This window comes from Zootermopsis nevadensis, unplaced genomic scaffold, assembly GCF_977971745.1.
Source record: "Zootermopsis nevadensis isolate Lab colony 2312 unplaced genomic scaffold, Znev_1.0 Znev_ptg000061l, whole genome shotgun sequence".
In the NCBI taxonomy this organism is placed as follows: domain Eukaryota; kingdom Metazoa; phylum Arthropoda; class Insecta; order Blattodea; family Termopsidae; genus Zootermopsis; species Zootermopsis nevadensis.
In genome coordinates, this window is record NW_028259192.1 from 7558600 (window position 1) to 7583236 (window position 24637).

The 24637-nt window shown below is 39.5% G+C and overlaps 1 protein-coding gene across 18 annotated transcripts in view; it reads right to left on the reverse strand.

Annotated features, from left to right (window-relative positions):
- The window catches only part of LOC110836754 (uncharacterized), a 296171-nt gene that overhangs the window by 53310 nt on the left and 218224 nt on the right, over window positions 1-24637 (reverse strand). For all 18 annotated transcript variants that reach the window (XR_015532655.1, XR_015532654.1, XR_015532656.1 and 15 more), the window contains exons 4-6: window positions 9801-10056; window positions 3472-3806; window positions 769-1261 (exon numbers count right to left, since the gene is read on the reverse strand). Coding sequence is in view for 11 of the 18 variants with exons in the window: in XM_087340718.1 (XP_087196844.1) it covers window positions 769-1261; window positions 3472-3806; window positions 9801-10056 (1084 nt within the window). In the remaining 7 variants the exon portion in view is untranslated. The remainder of the gene's footprint in view (window positions 1-768; window positions 1262-3471; window positions 3807-9800; window positions 10057-24637) is intronic.

A 24637-nucleotide genomic window follows, 5' to 3' on the forward strand; every position in this document is an offset into this window, starting at 1 on the left:
CATTCTCACGGTTCAGCTACAAAACTGAATGCTTCCTAATTCATAAGTTTTCTGCTAATGATCAATACTTGAAACCTCTAGCAAAGATAAACCAATCACAGTTCACTTCTTGTAAATTTTGTAAGCAGCAACAATCTGATTATGTAACATATATGAATACACACTTTTTAAAAAAATATACAACAGTTTGGACCCCACAAGGCCCTAATCACTGGAAGCACAATGCCACCAAACAAATAAAGGTCTTCCAAATCCACAAAATACTTTCAATATTGTATACCCATTAACATTTTCATCATAAATGGAAACATTAAATACTTAATTTTGTCTTTTCTAATGGGAAGACAAACATTTACAAAAGTTCTTATCATTACTGTCTGGGTAGGGACCTACAGAATAAGTGTTTATAAATATTCCAAAAGATTAGTAAATAAGACTTAGAAGCTTTGCATCAGAATTTGCCAATGGTGGCTGTGGCCATTCTCTCACCTATTCAGAAACTTTAAAGAATCTATCTTCTTGTGGCATTCAATATAATTTAGTAAAGAGATGTAGACCGAAACATTTTGTTAAAATTTGTCAAATTCAATCAATTTCCCATTTAAAATGTAGCATTTCAGTATATTTACAAAATGTTTTAATTCAGAAATCGCAAAACACATTTCAAATCCCTTTCTTGGTCCCATCTGCACAGTCTACAACTAGGTCACATCACATTTTAAAACTCAGGCTTTAAAGCATCACTGGTTCATGTCAATAGATACTCACCATTTACTTGGTGGTGATGGTGTGTGTTAAAATTTTGGACCCTCTGGCTGCTACTAAGGTCCAGGTAGAGATCAGGTGGCCCCGTTCCTGTTGTTCCACTCAACTTCCTTATGACATTTATTCCACCATCTTGTTGTTGTTGTTGTTGTTGTTGTTGTTGCTGCTGCTGCTGTTGCTGCTGTAGTGTTTCAAGTGTTTTGTTTACATCAGCACTAGTAAGTGTGAGTGGTGTTTCTGGTGAATCCAGAGGCCTGGTGCCTACAAAGGAACTTTCCAGCCAACACAGGCGACCACTGCTACCTCGAGGAGAGCCTCTAGGTGTAGAGGCAATGTCCCAGTCTGCACCACGAGGAGGTGACAGTGAGTCCCATTGGGAATCACCTGCAAGTGCTTCACCAGAACCATCTCGCACCCCAGAAACATAGTGGACAATGGCAGATGTCACCTCCTTGATTGACGTCCGGACTTCAGACAGGTTTGGTACTTGCTGCATCTGGAATATATTAATATCATGCCCCCCAAAAGAGGAATGTTCATTCATTTACTTAATGTCTGTCATACGACAACTGATGGGCATCAGCCTTTTTCTGCCCAACACTAGTTCAATGAGAATAGTGATATAAATAAACTAGTGTAATCATTGAAAACCGAATAAAAGCCTCTTTACGGATCTTATTCTCATGAGTCAGCCAGCAGTTCTGGGGAACTAACAACATCAGCCAGTCTGGGCTGCTGAGATGATAACCAGGGGCAGAAAATTCACCACATGTGAGACATCTACCTTTACCACTTATAATGTCACCTCTTTGGGAGTAAATGGTTCTGGCATACCACCAGAAGAACTGGCAGTTCCAGCACACCTGTGGATAAATGTGATCTACAATATACAGCCTTAAGGTGGACAGGCTTCATCTGGTACAGACCAAGTGTCTGGAATACCAAAATGAAATCATGAAGAGAGGCCTATGAAAACCAATGTGTCTATAGAGCCCTGTCTAAAGGCAATACCACAATTAAAGATGCCAATCCTCATTACATTTAAATTTACAATCCAACTCCCTTGTCAAGGAAACGTAGGTGGTTACTTACCTAATTAGGTTTCATTTGTTAATGCCGAGATCTTTAAAGTTGTCTGTATTGCTGCTGGTAACACAATACTATGGCACTACATTGGACTATATTATAACGCTAAATGGTACAAATGTTGTACAACAGATATTGGTGGACTGTCACTAGTAAGGGTGGCACATTAACAAGATTCCTTTGAAAATTACACAGGGATTATCTGTTTCTAGGCTTTCATGAGCACAATGTGACAATGGAAGTATACAGAGGGATGCTGTATTGGGGTTTGACTGTATAACAAATTATACTGTCCATCAATTTTTCAATGGATATCTTCCTAATATAAGTCACTGCAAGAACTGAGATATAAACACAGTACTCATGAAGTTATACTGTTTTCCTCAAAACTCAAAGTAGTGATGAGGAACACACAGTAATACTGTGTAATATTATAATATGATAAACTTTATATTTACTTTCGTGAATATTTCATTCATTACATATATAGCGAAATCTTAGGCAATGAAATAATTTCAAGGATTTGCATGGAAACTGCTGAGTGATTCTAAAACTTATAAGAACCACTTAAAATTATTTTTAAATATATAAAACCAAATTTAACAAAAAACCGAAACTCTGTAATAAACATGTTTGTGAAGGTAATTAAAAAAAAGTATTAGTTTTTATCACCATGGTTACTGCAGAAAGTCAATCAATTAAAATTATTGGCACACGATTTGGTCCAGTGGTATGTAATCATTCTGGACGGTTCCAGGACCACCACATTAGGGTAAAAATCATGTAAGATGTAGTTAAACTGATGTACGATACAAGATGTATCACCCCCCCCCCCCCCCCCGTACAGTTTAATAATTTCCTACTTAATAAACAGAAGTAAAATGTGAAATGGAGAACTGAATTGCTGTCAGTTATCTGCTGCGAAGATTATGTACACAAACCTTGTCACACGAGATTGATTAGGCCTGTAATATATATACTTCATCCTTGTTCATTTAAAGATTACGATGATAAGATTTCAATGCTGACAGAAGAATTAATACTTTGAGATACAGCCAAATGTATAACATCTCACTCCGTTCATTTGCTGCTGCATGGGGTTAGAATAAAATACAGCAATCAGTAACGTCACTCCTAATCCTCAATACAGCCAATGTATTAGTCTCAGAGCATCAAATTTGTGCAAATAATGCAAATAACTAGACAGAGTGAGAGTGCAAAAAAGATAATCCTACTCCATTTGTGCACGCAGATTTTATGAGTATCTAACTTTGTCAGGCACAAACTATTAATACATACCCAACGATATTTCCAATTATACGCATACACATACAAGTACACATTAACTCCTGCAGCTGATTCAGTGATATAAAATATCACATGAAGATAATGGAACTTAAAAAAGAAAGCGATTGAAAACAGTACAGAGTACAATTTTCCCATGGCTATGAGAATACATCTTACCTGTGAAGGCAAGTCACAGAAGGTACTTTCCTCCATTGTCACAGAGTAGCTGCTACACATCAGTCATTTTCTCTCTGGTTTCAAAATTAAAGAAACTACAAACACGTCCATATCACAGCTGATAGTGACATTCCACCAAACAAATTTTTTTAATACCTGTTCCTCATCCTCTCGCTGAAGCTGCTCGAGTTCCACTTCTTGCTGCAGTATCTGCTGAAGCTCCTGCTGGGGGGTGATGATGTTTTGTGGGCTAGCGATCTGATGCTGTTGCTGTTGTGCGGGCAGTAGTCCTACAGCAAGCCGCTCCGCTGGAGTGCGAGGTCTCGCGAGCCGTTCTTGAGACCTCCATCCCAGGTACGGCTGCCGATAATTGAATGAAGAGCGCGTGGACCCACAAGGCGAGGTGCTGGCAGAGGTGCCACCACTATTGAGACGACTTGTGCTCCACCGAGTAAACACGTGAGGCGTGGGGCTGGGGCTCAACAGGTGGCCTGCATCCAACATGAAGTATTGTGAATATTAACTCTAACAAATAAAATGGAAAACAATAATTTTACAAATATATTCCACATGAATATTCTTTTTGGATGATTTTCTTCCAAACCGTGCTGCCTGAAGTGTAACTAACTGGAAACATTCGTCACAAATGGCACATTAAGTCTGACTGTAGACAGAATATTTAAAAACATGCTTCATACAAGACAAATTCAGCATAATGTAATGCATTTTTCAAAGAAATTATGCATTTCACTTATGCTAATATTTATTTTGAAGTGCAAAGTCTCTAGAAATAAGTGCCATAAGAATCACAAGTAATTGAGCACGCACGCGCACGCACACACTCACGCATTCACACACCAGACCCCCTATCTGAAACCCCTGGGAACTATGGCTTTTTGGATTTTGCGATTTTATGTATTTTGGATCTTTATGCAGAGGGATTTTAATACAAACAAAATAAATAATAAAAGTTAGATGTTGAGGTAAGCTTCATCTAGTAAATTATATAAAATAAAAATTCTTCTGTTTTCAGATGCTTACCAATACATCATTTTACACTCCCAACTTATATCTTCTAATTGTAAGTAATTACATGTTGGTTGAATACTGGGGAACAATACGGATTTTATGCCCTTTCCGAATTTTGGGATACAGAAGATGTTGTCTGACAGTGTGTGTACAGAAAATATTCGACAACTGATTTCGGCAATTTCCCAAGAAGAGCTTCGTCGAGTATTTCGAAACATGTTAACGAGATGTGAAGTCGCCTGCAAGCACAAGTAAGTCACTTTGAACATTTTTTGTGATTTAAGGTAAGAACAGTTAATGTAATAGCATGTATTAGTGACGAGAAATATTCGTAGTTCGCTATTACTACCATCACTGAAACTGATTCGCCGGTCACCCACTGGAAGAACGCGCACGACTCCCGCCCACATCAACGGGGCGCCGGCCGACCACGAAATGCAAGCACGACCGCAGCCTCATAAATTGTAGACTCGGTAGTTATATCCCGAACTAGAGTCAGTGGGGAACAAGGATCACCTCAGGGTTGACGTGGTATTATTTTTATAAATAAACAAATTAGGAACAACTAATAAAAGAAAAACACAGAACACTTTTACTTTTGAAATTTGGATAGTATTATACACAACTTCCCATAAAAAGTACAAAAGTTTTGTTTACTGGCTGAAAGCCCGCCGTCAACTGTGTCCACTATCGTACTGCACGTGTTCATGACCTAACTTCCAGATCACTTGCAAGGGTGGGATCTTTCACACGTGATTTGCTGGTCAGTTCAAAGTTTTAATTACAACAGTTACGGGGGTTCTGGACTGGTATATTATTGGTTGACCTGTGATATGAACAAATACTCACTGGATACGAGCACTAAAATACTGTAATCATTTGGGGAAATATAAAACAATAACACTGTTCAACAGCCAAAATATATCAGAGAAGAAACTTGCCAATTTTTACTAATTTTGAGCTTCTAAACACGAAAATGACATTCATTTTGCATGATTGGTTCGCATTTCGGAGATAATCACACCAAGCCGTTTCGCTCAATTTTCGTAATTTTCAGAACTGTAATGGACTACTTACTTCAGAAACAGCCTGTACAAGGGTGGAGAAGGTTTTATTGCTTCCTGTAGGTCTAGTCAACATCCCTAAGGGATGTTTAATAAATTGGTGGCGTTATCAGGGGGAATGGAGCGCATCAATGATAGCTGATTACTGCTGGTCGGTGGTAAGAGATTCCCCCGAGGTAAAATACTGAAGAAAGGCCAAAAGACAACGTCTATAAGGTAGGTAAAATTTTTAAACATTTGCATATCATATGGACGAATTTATTGGTGATATTTTACAAAGTACAAAATATCTTCAAAACGCGAACTAACTAAGCTTTTTTATTGTCATTTTCGAAATTAGCGGACGAAAATACATAAGATTGATTAGTTTCATTTCCGACATATACAACTCATTAAAATTTGTTGTCTAGTGTAATGAAAACAATTCTGAATTCTGAGCATTAACTTGGATAACCTTTGTACAAGCAGACTATTTGGTGGCTGTGCCAGAGCATGGCCTTTCTCATCTGAGCTAATAATGGTGTCAGTTGGCACCTTTCCTTCTTGATCAGTGGTAGCCTTACATAACCTTAAGAATTAATAATTTATGCATAAAACCCCAATTTTTAAACATGAACTGCAACTTCATGTATAAGATGTAGACTTTCTCTACTCCAGTATATTAACGTTGAATAACGTTTATAAAATCACGACGGAAACTGTAAGATTAAGGTAACGCTGGTGTGTAACTTCTTCAAACGCCAATAACTCGAGACCTATGTAAGATAGAGAATATAAACCTATATGTAAATTAAAGAGTAAATAAAGGGCTTTTTCTACATGATGTTTGCTTTATTCTATAATGCATATTTTACGCATTGTTGAAATAATTACCCAAAACATGTAATAAATATACGCTCGTTCCTTAACTTCAACAGCTTGCCACGCCTAAAGCGTAAGAGTTAGATCTGGACATATTGCGATTGAAATACGTAAATAAACACGAGATTTTCAAATTTTCAAACAGATTTCAGCTAACTCTTACGGTTTAGGAATTTTGGCAATTTATTTGGTAACAAAGAACGGTTCTAGACTGACAAGGGAATGGTTAGGTTGGTCATGCCGAAACCTCACCTGAAATTTTGCTCATCTACAGAGCCCATCTAGTAATGATTGTACACAAAATTTTAGCTGCTAATGCGCTGTGCAAGGGTGCGAAAAAAATGCTCAAATTTGGTATATATATTTAAAATTCGCTCCGCCGCGCATGCGCGTGACAGCAGCGCGCCATTCACCGGTACATTGCAGCGGAGGGCGTGGGCCAGGCGCTGGTGAGAAGGCAGGGAAAGACTTAAGAAATCTCTCTCTCTCACACACACATACACGCGCGCGCGTAGTTTATTGAATAAGTAAGTACATAGGAACCATCTATATGTATATAATACGCAGGTGTTTTATATGCTTTGTGGAAACAATGCACCGAAACAAAAGACTGTTCACTCATCCATAGCTACTATGTACATGAACTAATATACAGTAACCCCTATATATTGGACACTTTTAATTGAAACCGGCGAATATCCTATAATTTTACATGTCCACAATACCCTATATCTTGGACACCCCTTTTGTTGTAAGTTGGACAAGTTCATGCACTTAGACTTCAATAATTTTCAGGGAAACGTTTACAGTTAAATATTTTGTTGTTTTGAATTATTGACTGATGAATGTCTTCTGTCTGGAGGATTTGCCTATGGTTTAGGGGGTAAGAGACATGAACCCATCGTTGAAATGCAATGAAAGTGTTTCGTTATTCTTTCTTTGAACCCTCCACAGAACTACGAAATTACAGATACAGTTTTAACTCCACCAGCACTGCGCTTACATTTGAGTTCAATCTTTGGTAACAGAAACGGGATTTTCTTTTTGCGACAGGGAAGGGAAAATTGATGGAATTAACTTTATAAAATTTCATTGAGTCTGGGGTGTAATGTGCAATGAATGGGAATAGTTTCAAAAGATTATTGTTGTTGCTACTTTTGACGGGTATTTCTCCAGTATATTTTATATTAGGAATCAAGCATGGTTGTAGCTTGAATGTGATGACTGTTCGTCATCGCTTGATCACCGACTGACAGGTACATCGCTATCAGGTGGTTGATCAGGTTGTTCAGTACCTTCGTATTCATTGTCTAAAATGTCCAGCGTGTCAGTGGTTTCGATGAAATAATCTGGACAGAAATCTTGATTGTCCAAAATCTGCACAAGAAGGTCACACATCTGCTGGTCTTCAATCGTGTTGTGTGACCTGGCTATAATATTGCGTCCTTCATAGACCTGCATTGCAAGTCGCAAAACGTTGACAGCGTTCCACATTGTATTGAAAGATCTGGTAATCACAATGTCACTAAAACACCTCCTCTACTACGCGCAAACAACAATAGTTAAGCTTCTAGCTCCCCGGAGACTGATCTTTCCCTGCCTTCTCACCAGCGCCTGGCCCACGCCCTCCGCTGTAATGTACCGGTGAATGGCGCGCTGCTGTCACGCGCATGCGCGGCGGAGCGAATTTTAAATATACATACCAACTTTGAACAATTTTTTCGCACCCTTGCACAGCGCATTAGCAGCTAAAATTTTTTGTACAATCATTACTAGATGGGCTCTGTAGATTTCAGGTGGGGTTTCGGCATGACCAACCTAACCATTCCCGAGTGTGTTGAGTACATGACGTATCACATAGATAAGCTGTCGGCGGATGACGTCACGTATAGATAATATGTAACGGTATACATTAATGTGTAAATAAAATTTTATTTCAGTACAAATATACTTCAACAGTTAAACGTTAATCAACGTTAACTACGGAACCGTGGTTCCACTGTCAATTTATTTATTTTCTTATGCTTATGTGCCCATTCAGATAAAACCATGCCTCCATCAACAATTGATCGATAACCAGGTAGAAAAATTATTGGATCGGTAAGTTGTTTTGTTGCAGTTCTATCGGTCACTTCTGATATTCCAATTTCTTGTTCGAGGAGCATAAGATAGAAATGTTTAAGCTCTGATCAAATACTGCTGATAAGTCGAAATCTGGGAATCTTTTTACTGTATTTTCTCCGACAAATAATATAAGACTTACATTGCATATAAGATTCATAAAAAGTTACATGATATTCCAGTGTTAACATCCATGTTAATCATCATCTCCCATTCTGGACAGTTGCTCAAGACAACTTGTTAAACACAGAAGAAATATTATGAGATCCACAACAAATTATCGAAGTATTCACGTGAGTCACAGCAATTAAACCTGATACTCAAAGATTACTCAAGCAAAAGAATATCATATATCTGACTAATGAAGAATTTTGTTAAAGAAAATTACTGAGTAACATTTGAACCCATATGCAACAGCAGGCCTTAAGTTTTTTTGATTTGTTTTTCTCGTATCCATGCTGAATGGTGTGCATTGGTGGTTAGCAGGATTCACGACCCATCAGTACATGGGTTCGACCGGGACGACGGCATTTAACGCTCCTGCTGTGATCCCTTTCTCGCGAGATGATGATGAAAGTGGAGTAATTGTTGGGATGCCACGGAGAAACCGGGGAAACCCCGGAGGAAAACTCCGTGATGCCTGGACCACGGCCTTGCCCAACACCAGTTGTAAATCTGACCACCGCCGGGAATCGAACCCGGGACCCCAGTATTACAAGCCCAGCGTTCTAACCGCTAGACCACCGTGGCGGTCAGGCCTTAAGTTAGTGCACTGGCACAGCCGACAAATAGCCTACCGGTATAATTAGAACAAATAAAGGCATTTTAAAATAAACGCAGTAAATAGTCGTTCATTTACGTATCATGATTTTGACAAGATTTATTTCTGAAGACCTTGCACTTCAAAACTATTTTGTGATTTTTATGCTTAATTTCTCCTCTGAAACATGGTAATATATTTGAAAAACTGAGTACCTTCTTGTTCTTGTGTTTTGAACGATACCATGAAATTTCAACAGGCTCTTTTATGCACATTTTGGGTAGTTTTTAATTCAAATTCTGATACTGTTAGGACTCGGCTTTGCAACTGTAGAATTTGGGAAATGTGAGAGAACTGTGTCTTGCTTGCATCCTTAGGATTTCCAAACAGAACCTACCCGAAACGTCCTGCCATCCATGGACTGCACATTTAAAAACTTTTGAATTACCGTAATTAACAGCGATATGTAATGTTCAAAACGTCGCTATTTTAAACAGTGGATTATCCTCTGGAACACTGGGAAGACACACATACTCTATTAAAACGGTCTGATATGACATTGATTGCCCCTTAAAATAATTCGTCTGCCAGCATGATCCACGTTCCATAAAAGACAACCCTCGCATCACTCTTCTGAAAAGTGTACTCACTTGTTGGGCTTCTGGCAGCTGCGGACTGCGTGGAGCCGAGGCTGGAGAGAGACGTGGTCTTCGAGCCGAGACCGGGCCATCCGTGCCCCGCGTCGCTGTTCCGCTTGAGTAGGAAGCCCTCCGGACCGCGGGCAACGTTAGAGTTCTTGTACCAATCCGGAACATTGAGCTTCTGGAGAGAGCGCTGCACCCGCAACTGGTGCTCCGACATGACCCGCTCTCCCGCACCGCCCTTCTGAAGTTCATTCTCGGGGGGCTGCAACGCAAACAAAATATCCAGGTATCACTTGCTGAATTAGATACAGCTTACGAAACTTACACTTGTCATCTGTTGTATTGGTTATGTTGCCAGCTAAACGACGAACGAGCAGTGAGGAGGGTCGGAACAGAACGAGGTTTTTGTACGAGTCCGGTAGGAAACATTTCCTCAGCCGCGATGCTCATCGTTTGGCGTGCTGTGGCACACGTCAGCAATGGCCAACACCAGTACGAGTAAGTTAACAAAATAATTCGCTCTGAGTAAGGAGAAACATCATTAATACAGCACACCTGCTCGTGCAACCTTGAAGCGGCCGGACAGATCGAGTGACATCTAGGATGGAAACTCGGAAGGCAACTTGACAAAGTCTGTCAAAAGTACATATAACCGGTAGAATTTTATGCACTGCTTTGTATTTTAAGAACCAAAAGACGTATAAAACACAAATAATGCAGGAGCAATCCTTGATGTTGATTCACATTTAGCGGCAAGACAACTACTTGTATAATCACTTGGTATCAACGTGTATTGGGTCAGTGCAACTGACAAACTGCAAACATCACGTTTCGCAACTTGTATCAATGTGCATGAGGTTGTTTAGGTTAGGTTCGCTTTTGACCAAGGCTGGGGCGTAACTTGTTATTAAATTAGCTAAAGAGCCCGCGTATTTCTACCCAGTTCTGCCGTGTGAACTCTTCCCACGCTGTGCATTTCTTACGTTCGCTAAGGTTTGCTGTACTTTACATGCAACTTTGCTTACGCTTTCGAGAACACAGTTTTGCAATTCCGCAATAGATTTACACATTAAATGTTTTACACACTCCGCATAACACATTAAAAATGGCAAAAAGATGCTTGAAATTCGGACCTTATTTATCAAGGCTTTCACACACAAGGCAACACTCACACAAATCGTCTCTTCGATCACTTCAAAGTCTGCTAACTGCCATAAACTTCAATACGCACTATTTCCCTCTGTACACCTTTGCCCCACTTTACTCCAGACCCCTAGAATAACTACCAACCTACTGTGAGGTGCGATATCAGGTTCTCAAGGCGGCGAGTATGAATATTACTGTCTTCTGAACTGGTGCGCCATATTTGGTAGAAGTCGACGTTTAAGAGTTGCTTCCTGCCGCCATCACCAAGGATAAACAATCTTCTATTATACAGAACAGAATACACAAGATCTCTGACTAAGAGTATGGTAATGGAAAATAACCGTTTAAAGCCAAAGTTCGTCTGCAGAATATTTAATAATTCAGTCCGTACCATAGTATAACGCAACTCTTCAGCATCACAAAGAACAATTCGTTATGCGTTTTAAGGAAATAATAACTGTTTACGGCAAATTATAACAAAGCCGATAAATACAAATATGAATTTATTGCTTTTTAAAGCAGGTGGGGCATAAGAGTTACCACTGGGTTAAAATTTCAAATATGCTCTTCTGAGAATCTAGAATCACAAAACTTTCAAGTTCAGGGTTGCACATCCGATGTTATGAACGAGGAAACGTTTTTGAATCCAAGCGTAGAAATCGTGTCATAAGAATTTATCACTTTTCCTCAGGCTGTCCGGCACAGCCAGAATATTATAAAATTACTCCCTACCTAAAATACACAATTCTCCATTCAAATACCCAACTGCATCAACCAACGCGACGCAATCTGCAGTTCCAATTCGTAAGATGAAACAATCATCCATTTGAGAAAAGTAAATGTTAACATTAATGAATTGTAAATTGACGGTAATGACAGTAATCTACTCTTCCTTATATATTATATCCTGATATCGACTGTCAGCTTAATTCAAGGATAACTGTTTAACAGTTCGTTAGCTCCTTAACGTTACATTTTGGACAATTGATTTATAATGCATTATGTTCAGAGAAGCTTTACTAGCATAAAACTATGAACTTCAAGGCAATTTTTATTTCCATTATTTCAAACGCGCATAACAATTTTTATTTCAATTTCACACATGAACGAGTTACCGTCAGATCAGAGCCTACTTTAATACTACACAGTTTTCGTATAATTCACCTTGTGCTGTTGATGTTATTTTGAAATGTAAGTTTATAATCTAGCAATAAAATGTAGTGTCACATGAGTTAGCGTTCGGAGCTCGTGCACAGATACGTTCGAATCATACCCGGATCACATTATCGCTGCAACTTTAATGTTACTGAATGTTATTAGTATCAAAACGGTTTATAACAAGTGATATATTTTTTCTAATAATTTATTATTTGTAGGCTGTATAGAGTCCGTGAAAAACTCTCAGATGTAACTTAAAAGTTTTGTACCAATGTCACGTTTGTAATTGTTCTGCCATCTAATAATTCATGTTACTTTGTACTCATAAGCATGACCTTCATTCCAGATGTCAAATGCTTAACTTTAATGGCTTATTAAATTACCTATGACAAACTGATAGATACATATTTTAGCACAGCCAGCATGTTGTCGATTTAGATAAAGAAGTTGCATATTTCTCAATCATCTAGTATCTTGCATCGTCAGGACCTTATATTACGTGGCGCTGTTGTCGCTCCCACCTGACCAATTCATGCGTCGGCCATGTTGCTGCTGCCAACTGTACGAAATGAAACCATCCAGATTTGGTTTGCTTCCAACGGCATAACGTTCTTGACGAGTTTCGTTAAAATCGGACAAATGATTCAAAACTGAACGGGGTTAAAGACATTAAATGACATCACAGTGATTTCATAAACCTATTTTATTTCCTTAACAAAGGAAAATTGGTTAAAATACGTAGGCACTCTTCTGATTTCATCTCCCCTTCTTGGCGATGCATCTATTAACGCAAAGCAATTTCCGATTCCTAAGCAACTTCACTGGAATTCTAAAAAGAACGTATAGCACAAAAGAAAATTTTATTATAAATAAAATACTTCAAATGAGGTTACGTAAAGTTCTTGTGCACATATAAGCGTAATTATAAACGCAAAGCAGACACTCCACTGACTTTATAACTTATATACTTCACGTTACACATCAATGGTGGGACCACTTTCATATCAACAATGTCATCCTTCAAGTTACCAAAACCATGGCGCGAAATTCACGATGGCTGGACCACGGCATGCTCAAATAGGTATAGTGCATCGTCAAGCTGTGTGCAAGACACGCAAGGAGAGATTATCGGGTCCATTAGCAAGGAGTCGAAAGCATCTGCTGTGTGTGATGCAATCAAGCCTTTCCGCCATTTCGTGTTCTGAAGCCCCGCTGTTCGTCGAATCATAAGGTATTGGAAATAGTGGAATATTTATCACGTCACTGTAAACGTTCCTCACTACTGAATAACAGTACAAGGTTAAATTCGAATTCAGAGGATTCAAATGTTACGTACACTGTATTAACGGACGCACACTGTACAGAATTTGTTTATTGGGATGCCTTTCAATTATGAACTCAGAATCGATTATCAAGTTACGTGAAGTCAAAACAAGCCTGGTATGGAGGAAAATTGAACAGCAATGAGAAGTCTCCTAATACAAAACTTGCTCTAGTATTTCTCCTCTAACCTCTGCGTCCAGACCGGCTCTGGGGCCCACACAGCCTCCTATCCAATGGGTGTCGGGGTCCTTTCTCAGAGGTCAATAGCAGCCGGAGCGTGAAGCTGATCACTCACCCCCATCTAGTGCCGAGGTTAAGAATGAGTAGGAGTTACACCTTCTCTCACCCCAACCGCCTACATGGCGTATAGTGGGACAGCTTTTATTTTTGATTACCCCCAGTTCACCAGACAAATATTCCGAAATTGCCTTGAAATATGCGCATATCGCTTCCATAATTTTCATTTAATCACACACAATTTAGTCAGGCACAACTGAACATCGCTCAGGTTGGAATTTCGTTTTCTTTAAAAGAAGATAAACTTGAAATATTTAAATTAGATAACGCAAATCCTCGCTTTTCTGTGTAGGCCCACCACATCTGAGAGCGTACGAAAGGTAGAGAGTGACGTCAACATTTTGTCCAAAGTGCTCAACAGACGTTTAACAATGTGTACAGCTGTAGCAAGTTTTTGAGATACGGCTTTCGATAAACACTACAGTACCAGTGTGATGTACCTCTTCTAACATACAAGATCATCGTAATTTAATACATAATACGTACAATATACAGTTATGATGATGATGATACAATGAGCAGGTACTCATGTGTCTAGTTTATTTATCAGGCTCGAGCTCCGACTGCCTTTACTATGAGATAGAAGACTTAAGATTTTGCCCTTCTGATACAGTTAATTGATCTCGTGAGCATAGATTTGATGGCTCGTATTGAAAAGGTCACCTCGTACCATTTGACAGCATACTGAATGGAGTGATGACCACGTGAAACTCAACGTCCGTTGGATCAGAACACCGGTCGACCATCCTCGCTGGTTATTTCATACCGACTCACTCACTTGCTATCACTTCATAAAATGTACTGGGTTAATAACAGATGTGTGTTATATCAAGTGATTTTAAAAACTGTATTTCCTTTTTCTTCGATAACTTTCAAACACCAGACCCGCTGACGACAAGAAAAGAGTTTGCACACATGAAAGTGGCCATTTGTAATGAAAGTCTAATCTGCATAAGTAAATCAAAGCTTAAAATAGCTCCGATTAGACGGCAAAATAAAACAAAAATGTATTTACTGCAGCCTACCTGTCTCCATCTTTTATCCTGAACAGCCCAGCGGTACATTCTAAGAGGTGGTCTGTAGCCGAACTCCATGGCAACCTCCAATCAAACTTCACTTTGTCGGGTACAATATATACACTTGATAAACTTTATACCAATAAACCACTGACGCAAGCAAGCGTTACACTGCTGGAGAACAAACTGAATCCAGGAATCAATTTTCACTCATAAGTAATAGAGGGACTTTAATGAGCTCGCGATATTGCCTAGTTATGCTTGGTTTGGAAGCCATTGAAGACCTTAAAACTCGGCTAATATTCAGCTGATTGTCACGTCATCATGGCCAACTTCAATCACGTGTTCGCGCAACCAATTACAACAAGACAATTATTAAAGTTACTAATAAGTTAAAGTAGCAGTTCTAATCTCTTGCGACACAGACGATGGGAAGTGTCCCTAATTCTTCCTATCGGTTGATGTCATCTTTTTTTATGTATGATTTGAGGTTTTCACAACGTTTACACTGAAATCTGTTCTGAAATAGGAACAGAAAAGACACACAAACACACATTCGCTACATAAATTACACTGAATATTTTTAATGGTCGACATTTGTAAGTCAGACACCATCAGTTTTATTCACTGCTGCGTTATGTAATATCTGTTACAAGACTGGTGACTAAACTTCTCTTTTCGAATTTGATATCAAAACGTTCATTGTGGCTAGAAATCAGTAGCATTCCAGTACACTGCATCAATCGGTGCGATTGTACCAACGCTCTTACCAAGTCTAGCAGGCGAAATCATTACTATCAAACTGAACATCCTCAATGTAATTTGAGACAAAAGGTACTTAAAGGGAATATGGCCAGTAGAGAACATGGTGCCAGGTCGCTGTCGTACTCATACTTTCAAAGACTGTCAACGGAAATCATAACCATCAGGTCACAAATATCGATCAAGTTGTGTTTAGTGAGACAATAGCAAACTACGCGGCGCTGAGTGTTGTCAGACGCCATTTTAGCGTCAGGATAACAGAGTAACCAACGTGCATCTTTCTGAACACAACTCATGTGCCATTAATTTTCAACATTCGACTCGCAACTGTTAAATTTATCTCGAATTAAATCACGAGAAGTTAAAACCGTTTTAATTTTTAACTGTATTTATGAAGCATTTTAAATGCCTCTTTTGATAGTGGAGGCTTTCACATAATAGTTTCTAATTGCTCGCGGGTACATTTCTGTTCTGTTTAGGATTTTTGAAATCTTGGCATATGTGCATTGTGTACGGTGATACGGCCAAATGCATACGAGGTGCGATCGGAAATTTTCAAGACTGCGCCTATAAAAACCCGTACACTTATCTCAGGTATTACATTCATCCATCACCCTCGAAGTAGTTCCCCTGGGAGTGAACACAACGATCCCAGCGCCGCTGCCAAGTCTGGAAGCATCCCTGGAAATCTTTCTTTGTCAGCCTGTCAAGCACCATCTGCGATTCTGCCTGAATCTCTTCTATCGTCTCAAATCTCCTTCCCTTTAGCTGAATTTTCATCTTTGGGAAGAGGAAGAAGTCACACGGAGCTAAATCCGGCGATCCGGCAAGATCTTTGAGCTCCTGACAAACGAGAAGTCGATTCTGCTTCTGGTCCTCAGACAGGATGCGTCGCATGTGGAGTTCTTCCTTTAGAATCAGCTGACAGGTCCCATAGCCTATCCCAACAATGTCGCACAAGTCGTTGATGGTACGACGTCGATCTTCGTGAATGGCCTGCCGAATCTTCGTAACATTTTCGGGCGTTGTGCTCGAAGATGGTCGTCCAGAACGCTCGTCATCATCGGCAGAGGTTCGGCCATTTTTAAAACGTGAATGCCACACAAAAGTTTGTGCACGACCCATTGCGGACTCCCCAAATGCTTGCTTTAGCATTTCATAGGTTTCCGTAGCCGTTTTGGCAAGTCTTTGGCAAAATTTGATGCACACGCCATTCCAAAATCGCAGGAGGGTCGGTGTAATGCACTACCAAAACGCCCGTAACTAAGAAACAAATGCTAATTCGATGATGCCGGCTGGCACACTGATTCACTATGAATGTAGGCCGCACCCCCTAGCGGCAGAAGCTCGTACTACATCCGGTTCGCCCTCTATTGACACAGTCTTTAAACTTTCCGATCGCACCTCGTACCTGTTAGAAAATAATTATTTTCTAACGCTCATGATAAAGACAACGGTCAGATTTTTAATGTAGCTGAATTAGTTTGATTTAAAACATTTTCAATATGATAAAAAATAGAGAAACTTAGCATGGGCATACTCCATTCAAGTACCTTAGTTGTAGAACGTAGCTGTAAATTGGCAGACAGTTTTAAGTACTTGTTTTAATTAATCACACATATTGAAGCTATTTAATAAAAAATAAACACCCATCACCGAGGTTCTTTTCATAGTGATTTAAAGTAATTTCTGTGCTATTAAATGACACCCCAGTCACAAGCAATTTCATCCCGCGTTCTTCTTAGCAAAAATTGATTGTTACTCATCACAGCATCGTGTATTCTCTGTCAAGTTCCTCTAAATATTACAGCAAAGGAGAAATATAAACTGTTCTTCGCGTAGCTCCAAAAATTAACGTCGATGTGTGTGATGTCAAGTGGACGTGGAGGTCAATCCACAGGCCACCTATGTTCAACCCGCTTGAGAAATAATCAGACCCGGTGAAAAACCCCGACAAATCAGCACGCCTATACTTCTGGGGTACGAGGAAAGGCGGACTAGCATATTTAGAGATACAAGGCAGTCATTGGTCCATGAACCTTCGAAATATTCAGGGCTAAAAAGACATATCTCTCCTCTCTCTCTCTTTTTTTTTTTTTTTTTGGGGGGGGGGTTATATTTTGCTATGACTGTAAGAGGTTGTGTTTCGCGGATTCTTGAGCTATACAAGTCACTTTCACGCATATGAGGGATGTGAAATTTATGTTATTCGTAATTTACTTCGCTGTGTTACAGAAGCTTTGGAGAATAGGAGTAGAGGACATTTTAAGCTACGCGTCCTACAGTCCTGGTTCCACTTCTAAGAAATCATTAGATTTAAGATTATGTGGAGAGTTTACAGAATGCAATCACTAAAAGTACTACGCCTTTCCGTCAGTCGCCTATTCATTTGCCCACAGTATCTTCCACATACACAATTTCGTTTCAGTTAATTTGGCGGGTTAAATCGTTAACATATTTAGGCCAATCTCTTTTCATACAGTTAGACTTTTAAGGAACTCCATGAAACAAAGTCGTCCTTATGACACTGACAGAATGACCATCTATCAACAAGTCCCGTTTATGGGACACAAGGTTCACTGCCACGTTTATAAAAGCAAACCACTGGTCCTTATTCTCAGCCATATTAATTCAAGTCGTACCCTCTCACCGATATCTTCAACATTTACTTTAATAATATCCTTCAATCTACTCCCTGGTGTTCCACGTGGTCTCATCTTTTCAGGGTACCCCACCAAAATTCTTGACGCAACCTATTTCACCAAGATCTATCTTAATGTCATCCCTCCACCTATTCTGCGCTATGCCAGAAGTGGACGCTTTCAATGCAGTCTTCCCATCAAACTCTGTACACATTAATAATTCAATTCAGTTGTTATTTTAACGTCCTAACTACTGTCTAACGTAACAATACTATATTTCATACAGCCAGAACGCAAAATTAAAACATCTTTGGCATAGTATTTAAAATGGGTATCTTACGTGTGAGTGGTATAATTTTATTTTTCAGTATGTTAAGTTGGATAACAGTATTCACCGTGACATTGGCGTGTCGAATCAATATCAGCTTGCCGAGGTTCACAATCTTCAACATACGTTATGGCTCGACCAGTTTTCTGATAATCAGCAAATAAAAAAATTGGAATGATTAATTTAGCAGAAATGTCAATTAAAAATTTTGAACAAAAGATATCCGAGGGTGGAGAACTGTGGTACTCCCAACAATGCACAGAAGGGAAACGAAAATCTCCTAAGATATGAACGAATGATGACCTATTTGATTAGCAGCTTTAAAACAACTTAACGTGAAACAAATGTACCCCAAAAGTATTAAGCTTGTCCAATAAGAGTATACGAGAAACTTTATCGAAGGCCTAATTAATGTGGAGTAAAACTGTCGCTGTAAACAAAGAGGCTGTAAACGATCACGTAAGTTACTGACTTAGTAACCGTAAAATTTGATGAAATAAAACCTTGTTGATCTGGATGATGTTTACATTTAAACTAAACAAAAAGTTGATCATGTATAACACTTCAAAAAATGATAAGTTATTTAAAAATCGAGACAGGTTTACAATTACCAACAAGAGTTCTGTTGTCCGTCTTAAGAATACGTGTAACAGCAACCTCTTTCTGTAATTAGACTAACTTCCCAGCTAATAAAGTTATATTGAAAATGTGACGTAAAAGAGTAGAAAAATATCTCAGAACATTTTATTACATAATCAGGAATTTCATCTGGTCTGAAGTATGTAGTCGAATAATAGCAGTAATAAACAATAAAAATGTCGGATCATTGTCTCAACAATCTATAAATCCGCACGGCAATATTTGTATGAACGCATGCGTGTGTAAAGTGTGCCTCCGTAGTAGTCCCTGCCATTGTCCCTGTGATGTGTGTGCGCCACAAGTGTTTCACAAAGAGCGCCGATGTAGCCTACTGGTTGTCATAATCTAATCACCGACAGCAGCGCTCGCTGCGGCTCACTGAATTTTCACAGCTTTAAACAGAACTAAACACGGTAAAGAGATGCCCCCCCCCCCCCCAGGCAAAACCAAAGTCATTAGGGTCGTGTCCACAAATGCACGATGTTGTATTAGGGGGATGGTTCCTTCAAGCAATACGAAGTCTCGTATGCTTGCTTCTTGTTTTCTCTTTGGTAACTTAACTATGGGATACAATTCACAAAAAAATGGGGTGTCAGTGCATTTTTGGGCACAGACCCATCAGCAGTCCAAAACACAGTTTGCTGACAAGGTTATTAACCTAGAAAATTGTACTTTTCTCTGTAATACGTTCTTTCTGCCATGTTTGCTTTAATCTACTGACGAGGCATTGTAGACAAGCTAGCTCCAAAAAGGAATCGTAAGCAAACATCCAAACGGACACACCGACAACTAAATGATGTTCTTCGACATCCATACTGAACGAACAACTAATAATTGTTCCTTTATAAGAAATCATGCAGACTATCCCACACAATCGAATGCAACGAATTTAGTATCACAACAACTATGACGTATTTCACTTGAGCATGCGCGCGCACACTGAGACAGAAGGCATAAGTGTGTATCCAACTAATTAACCCACGATCCCACGCTTATAAACTAATCTAGCGTGGGAAAATTGGCGGCTCGCGGGCCATATCCTGTCCGAGACAAAATGTAAAATTATCTGTTAATACTTGTTACTGCAAGGTCATTCATTTTCTTTATTCCTAAAGACGTGAAAACAAAATCATGATTCTCATCTCAACTGCTTCTTTACGCACAAGTGCCACACATGTTGTTAACTTGAAAACCCTACAGTAGAATGTACGTTTTCCAAATAAGAAGCGTGGTAAATACAAGATGCTGCAAGAATAAATTTTAAATATCTAACTTCTGAAATAATGTGCACATTTCAATAAAATTTGCATTTTACCATATACGCCCACAATGGTAATTTTGTCACTTCTGAATAAGTATTGTTAAAGAAACGGAAAGGGTCCAACGAGAAAACTATTCTTGGTCCGAGGGAAGGAAACCGTTGGCCCACCCTGACTAACCTTTGGGGCTACAGTATGAGCTCAAATACGTGTTTGTGGTTAATTAACAGCAGTCGAATGAACACCACTAACAAATTACATTAACTCAAATGTAAATTGTCTTGCATTTAAACTACTACAGGATTACTCTCATGAGCAACTGTGCGTGTACAGTAGTTTTCATACTCAAACAGACGACTTCATGCAATTTCCTTCTACCCGCTCGATGTGTCCGCAAGTTATGCCCCCTTAAATTTAAAAATAAACTCCAATATGTAATAAGCCAATTAACACCATGCAGCTGTGTCATTATAGGAAAGCTAATAGTCGTTCAGGTTGTCAAGAAACTGCCGGCCCTTTAAGAGGTCCAATGGTTCATTCGGTACCGTGTTCACAAGTCAGCCACTGGTCCCTATTCTGAGCCACATAAATTCAGCATACACCCCACAATTTAAAGATCCATTTTAATATTAACATTCCATAATAAACATATTCAAAAAAGGAAAATAAAACTTATGGTATTGTCACATTCGTGGACTGTGCGTGGAGCTTTACCCACAAGCCTCCATACGTCCTTGGAAACAGGAAATACTACAACAGTGGAGAGAATCAATCGATGTCTCTATTCACAAAACAGGTGGCAAAACTGAGTGCAGTAACTTCGTAGGTATTTATCATTTGTCAACGTCATAAAAAATGTTATTGAATATTTTTCTGGCACGGTTAACGCCATTTATGAATGAAACTACCGGGAACGATCAATGTGGATTCCGCCGTAGTAGGACAACTGTTGATCAGACTTCAGGAAGGCATATGACTCTGTTAGAAGAGAGATACTGTATGGAATTTAGTTCGGAACACCAAAGAAATTTGTTAGGTTAATTAACAGGTGTATGGACGGGGTATCTATGAATAGTAGAGTTCGTATAGGCAACCTTCTGTCAGATCCTTTCCCAGTGCACAATGGCCTAAAACAGGTGGATGCTTTGTCCCTAGTGCTTTTTAATTTTGCTATAGAACATGTCATCAGGAAGGTCAGAGGGAATCAGGAAGGGCTCGAATTGAATGGCGTGCACCAGGTACTTGCCTATGCTGATGACGTCAATTTGCTGGGGGATGGTGTGGGTACCAGAAACAAGAATGCAGAAACTCTCCTAGAGGCTATCAAGGAAACAGGCTGAGAAGTAAATGTAGACAGAACTAAATACGTGGGCGTAATACGAGATCTACATCAGAAACAACGGCGGAACATAATTAGAAGTTATAATTTGAAAATGTTTCACAATTCAAGTATTTGGGGACAACAACAACAAACAGAAATAAGGTTCATGATAAAATTATACGTGGGAAATACTACATAACGAGAAACTGAATTGTACAGGTCACCTGTCATAGTGAGGATAATGAAATCTAGGAGGCTCCGATGGGGTGGACATGCAACAAGCATGGGAGTGGCAAAGGGTGCAAGGAGACGCGAGGGTAATATCAAGGCGTGTCTTAGGGAGGTGGGCTGTGAGGATGGTAAATCAATGTTCAGGATCGTGGCCGGTGGCGTGCTTTGGTTTTGGACCTGTCGGTTCTGCTACCAGGGAGTTAGTTACTCTGTACTCTACTGTTTGGATAAATATTTTAATCTGACATTAAATTTTAATGTTTATTCTAAAGTGATTTGTGTGCATCTCTTAAACCATGGGTGGCAAGGCTGACTGGGTTACTTGCTATGAGTCTCCGAAGAAAACTGTTAAAAACACTACTATAAGCGATGGAACATTGCATGCGTATGAAACTTTAGGAAGCCAACGGTACATTCCAGTAACTGCATTGAAAAGGATAACTAGCCTAGAAACTGACCCACTGCCAATAGAAGCAGCAGCTACAACACTGTCTCTGGACCTTATCCAAGCACCAGTGGAATTCACATCACTGGCCATCTTCGTAGCAACTACCGTAATGTTATCCTCTATTTCTGTCCCGAAAGCAGCAATTTTTCGTGTCGCGTCCCAACTGAAAATATGAATGGGTTCCTGTATCTCAGTACCGAGCTACACATCCAGTCACCTTGATTTCATCCCCGTGAAAATTTCTACAAAAATTCCAATAACTTTTTCAGTCTTTCTGTTACACTGCTAGTAGTCTCTTAGGGGCCTGACAATTTCGTTTCGTGCGAATCTTATGGAACCCGTAATCATAACACCAGAAATAGCGCTCTTTATTCGCACTGTTCATTAGGTCTCCGTTCTAACGGCCAGTTTTAGCTCGCGTTCATCTGTATTCTTTTAAACGTTTACTCCAGGTAACCGGAGATGCTGAATGTGTAATCCAAAATGCCAGTTAGTTATTCTCGTTCGCTAAGACTCCGTTCTAACTTTTGCGCTTTGAACGTCTTAGCTTCTGTTCGCTACTACAGACAGTGTTCGGCGGTTATGCCGGTCCAACAGCGAAGTTTTTTTGTCAAATTTTTTATTGCAAGTACTTTAATCATTCTGCGTAATCTCTTGAAAGATGAAACAGATAATGTATCAGGTAACTAATCAGATGTAGAATAGATCTTAAGTGTAAGTACTGCCACACAGTTTCAAATAATTAGTTACAACTTTTCAAAATAAAACTTACCTTTTATGTTGATACATAAATGATTTTCATTACTGTCTTTATCTCTTTCGTCCAAAAGCAGCGCTATTAGGGCTGTCCGTCGACAGAAAACGTAGTCATAATGTTTCAGACTTAGGAACGACAACGCAATGACGCGGAACCGAATCACCACGGAAATACTGACTACCGCGTACTGACACTGAACGGAAGGTACTGTCCACCGACCACGAGAAAATCCCTGCAGGGGGAATGTTTACAATCAAGTGGACTAGAGGGCTGCTATTGGTGGGAAGTGTGATACGTCAGAGTTTTACGCTACTACACACAGACTGAAAACATCAAGCAGTTAAGAGTAGCGTGTAGTGAACGCACCTCTAATGTGTTCTGTAGGTGTTGTGATAATATTCTAGATTCAATCACTGTGCCACTGTGAGGTAATCTTAAAGCTGTACCCATTAGAACACACGAAAGCCTGTTGTCTGTTGTTCGTTTAGTGGTTGTGGAACGAATGCTTTTAGGATCGGTCGTCACTCGCCGCGAAATCTTGCGCATGCGCGTATATCGAATTCCTAGCAGGGATTTTCTCCTCATCTGTGGACTGTATTAACACGGAACTAACATGTCACTGATAAATGTGAATAGACTTTTATACTCCCGCAAGCTGAACTAAATACCCAACCCAACCACCATCATAAAAATAGTACTACTACGGGTAATAGTCGACGAACTAGACCTTACATAATTGGAAAAACAGTAATTCAAAGGACAGCAAGCGAGAAACAGACTGTACATATTCCTTCAACTGAACATTAAAGTCCCCATTGATGTGCCCCTCCTTCCGCAAACAAGGCCAAGGAAGCATTCATTACCTCGCACAGCGCTGACCCACAGACGGCGCTATATTTGTCTTGTTACAGAATGTTTACAAACTGGTGATTCACGCGCACGTTCCCACTTGTAATTCGGCCAGTTACTGCAAGAGACAGCGATAACTGCTATCGCGGGTTCGAATTCCGTTCGAAGTACGACTATTCGTCTTCAAAGACCTACAGCTTTACCAATGGGCTGATCCCATGCTCCAGAGTTCTAATACGGCCGAGTAAACAAGACTTTCGTGTAGGAATACACTGCTGAAGAATAATTACGTTTTTAAAATTGTTTTAAATAACTCTAATCAATGATCTGAAGCTTGATTACAGTTATAATGAACTTTTCTCGGACTACAAACCGCGACAAGTGGTTTAATGGAGAAAAACAACGTTTCAAGAACCATCTTCGTCCTCAGGGTACCCAGAGTACCTTGGTTTTATCCATTAAACCACCTGACACGGCTGGTAGCACAATAATAATTCATTATGACTGTAATCAACTGAGGGTATTTATTTTATTTACGTATTTTTCTGTTACTGTAGAGCATAGGAAACTTCTCCTCTGCAGAAGCTATTACAGGCCCATTAGCTTTAATATAATGGTAATGAGCCTGTAATTCCTTCTTGCTTTTCTGTGTGTACGGGGAGTGTCT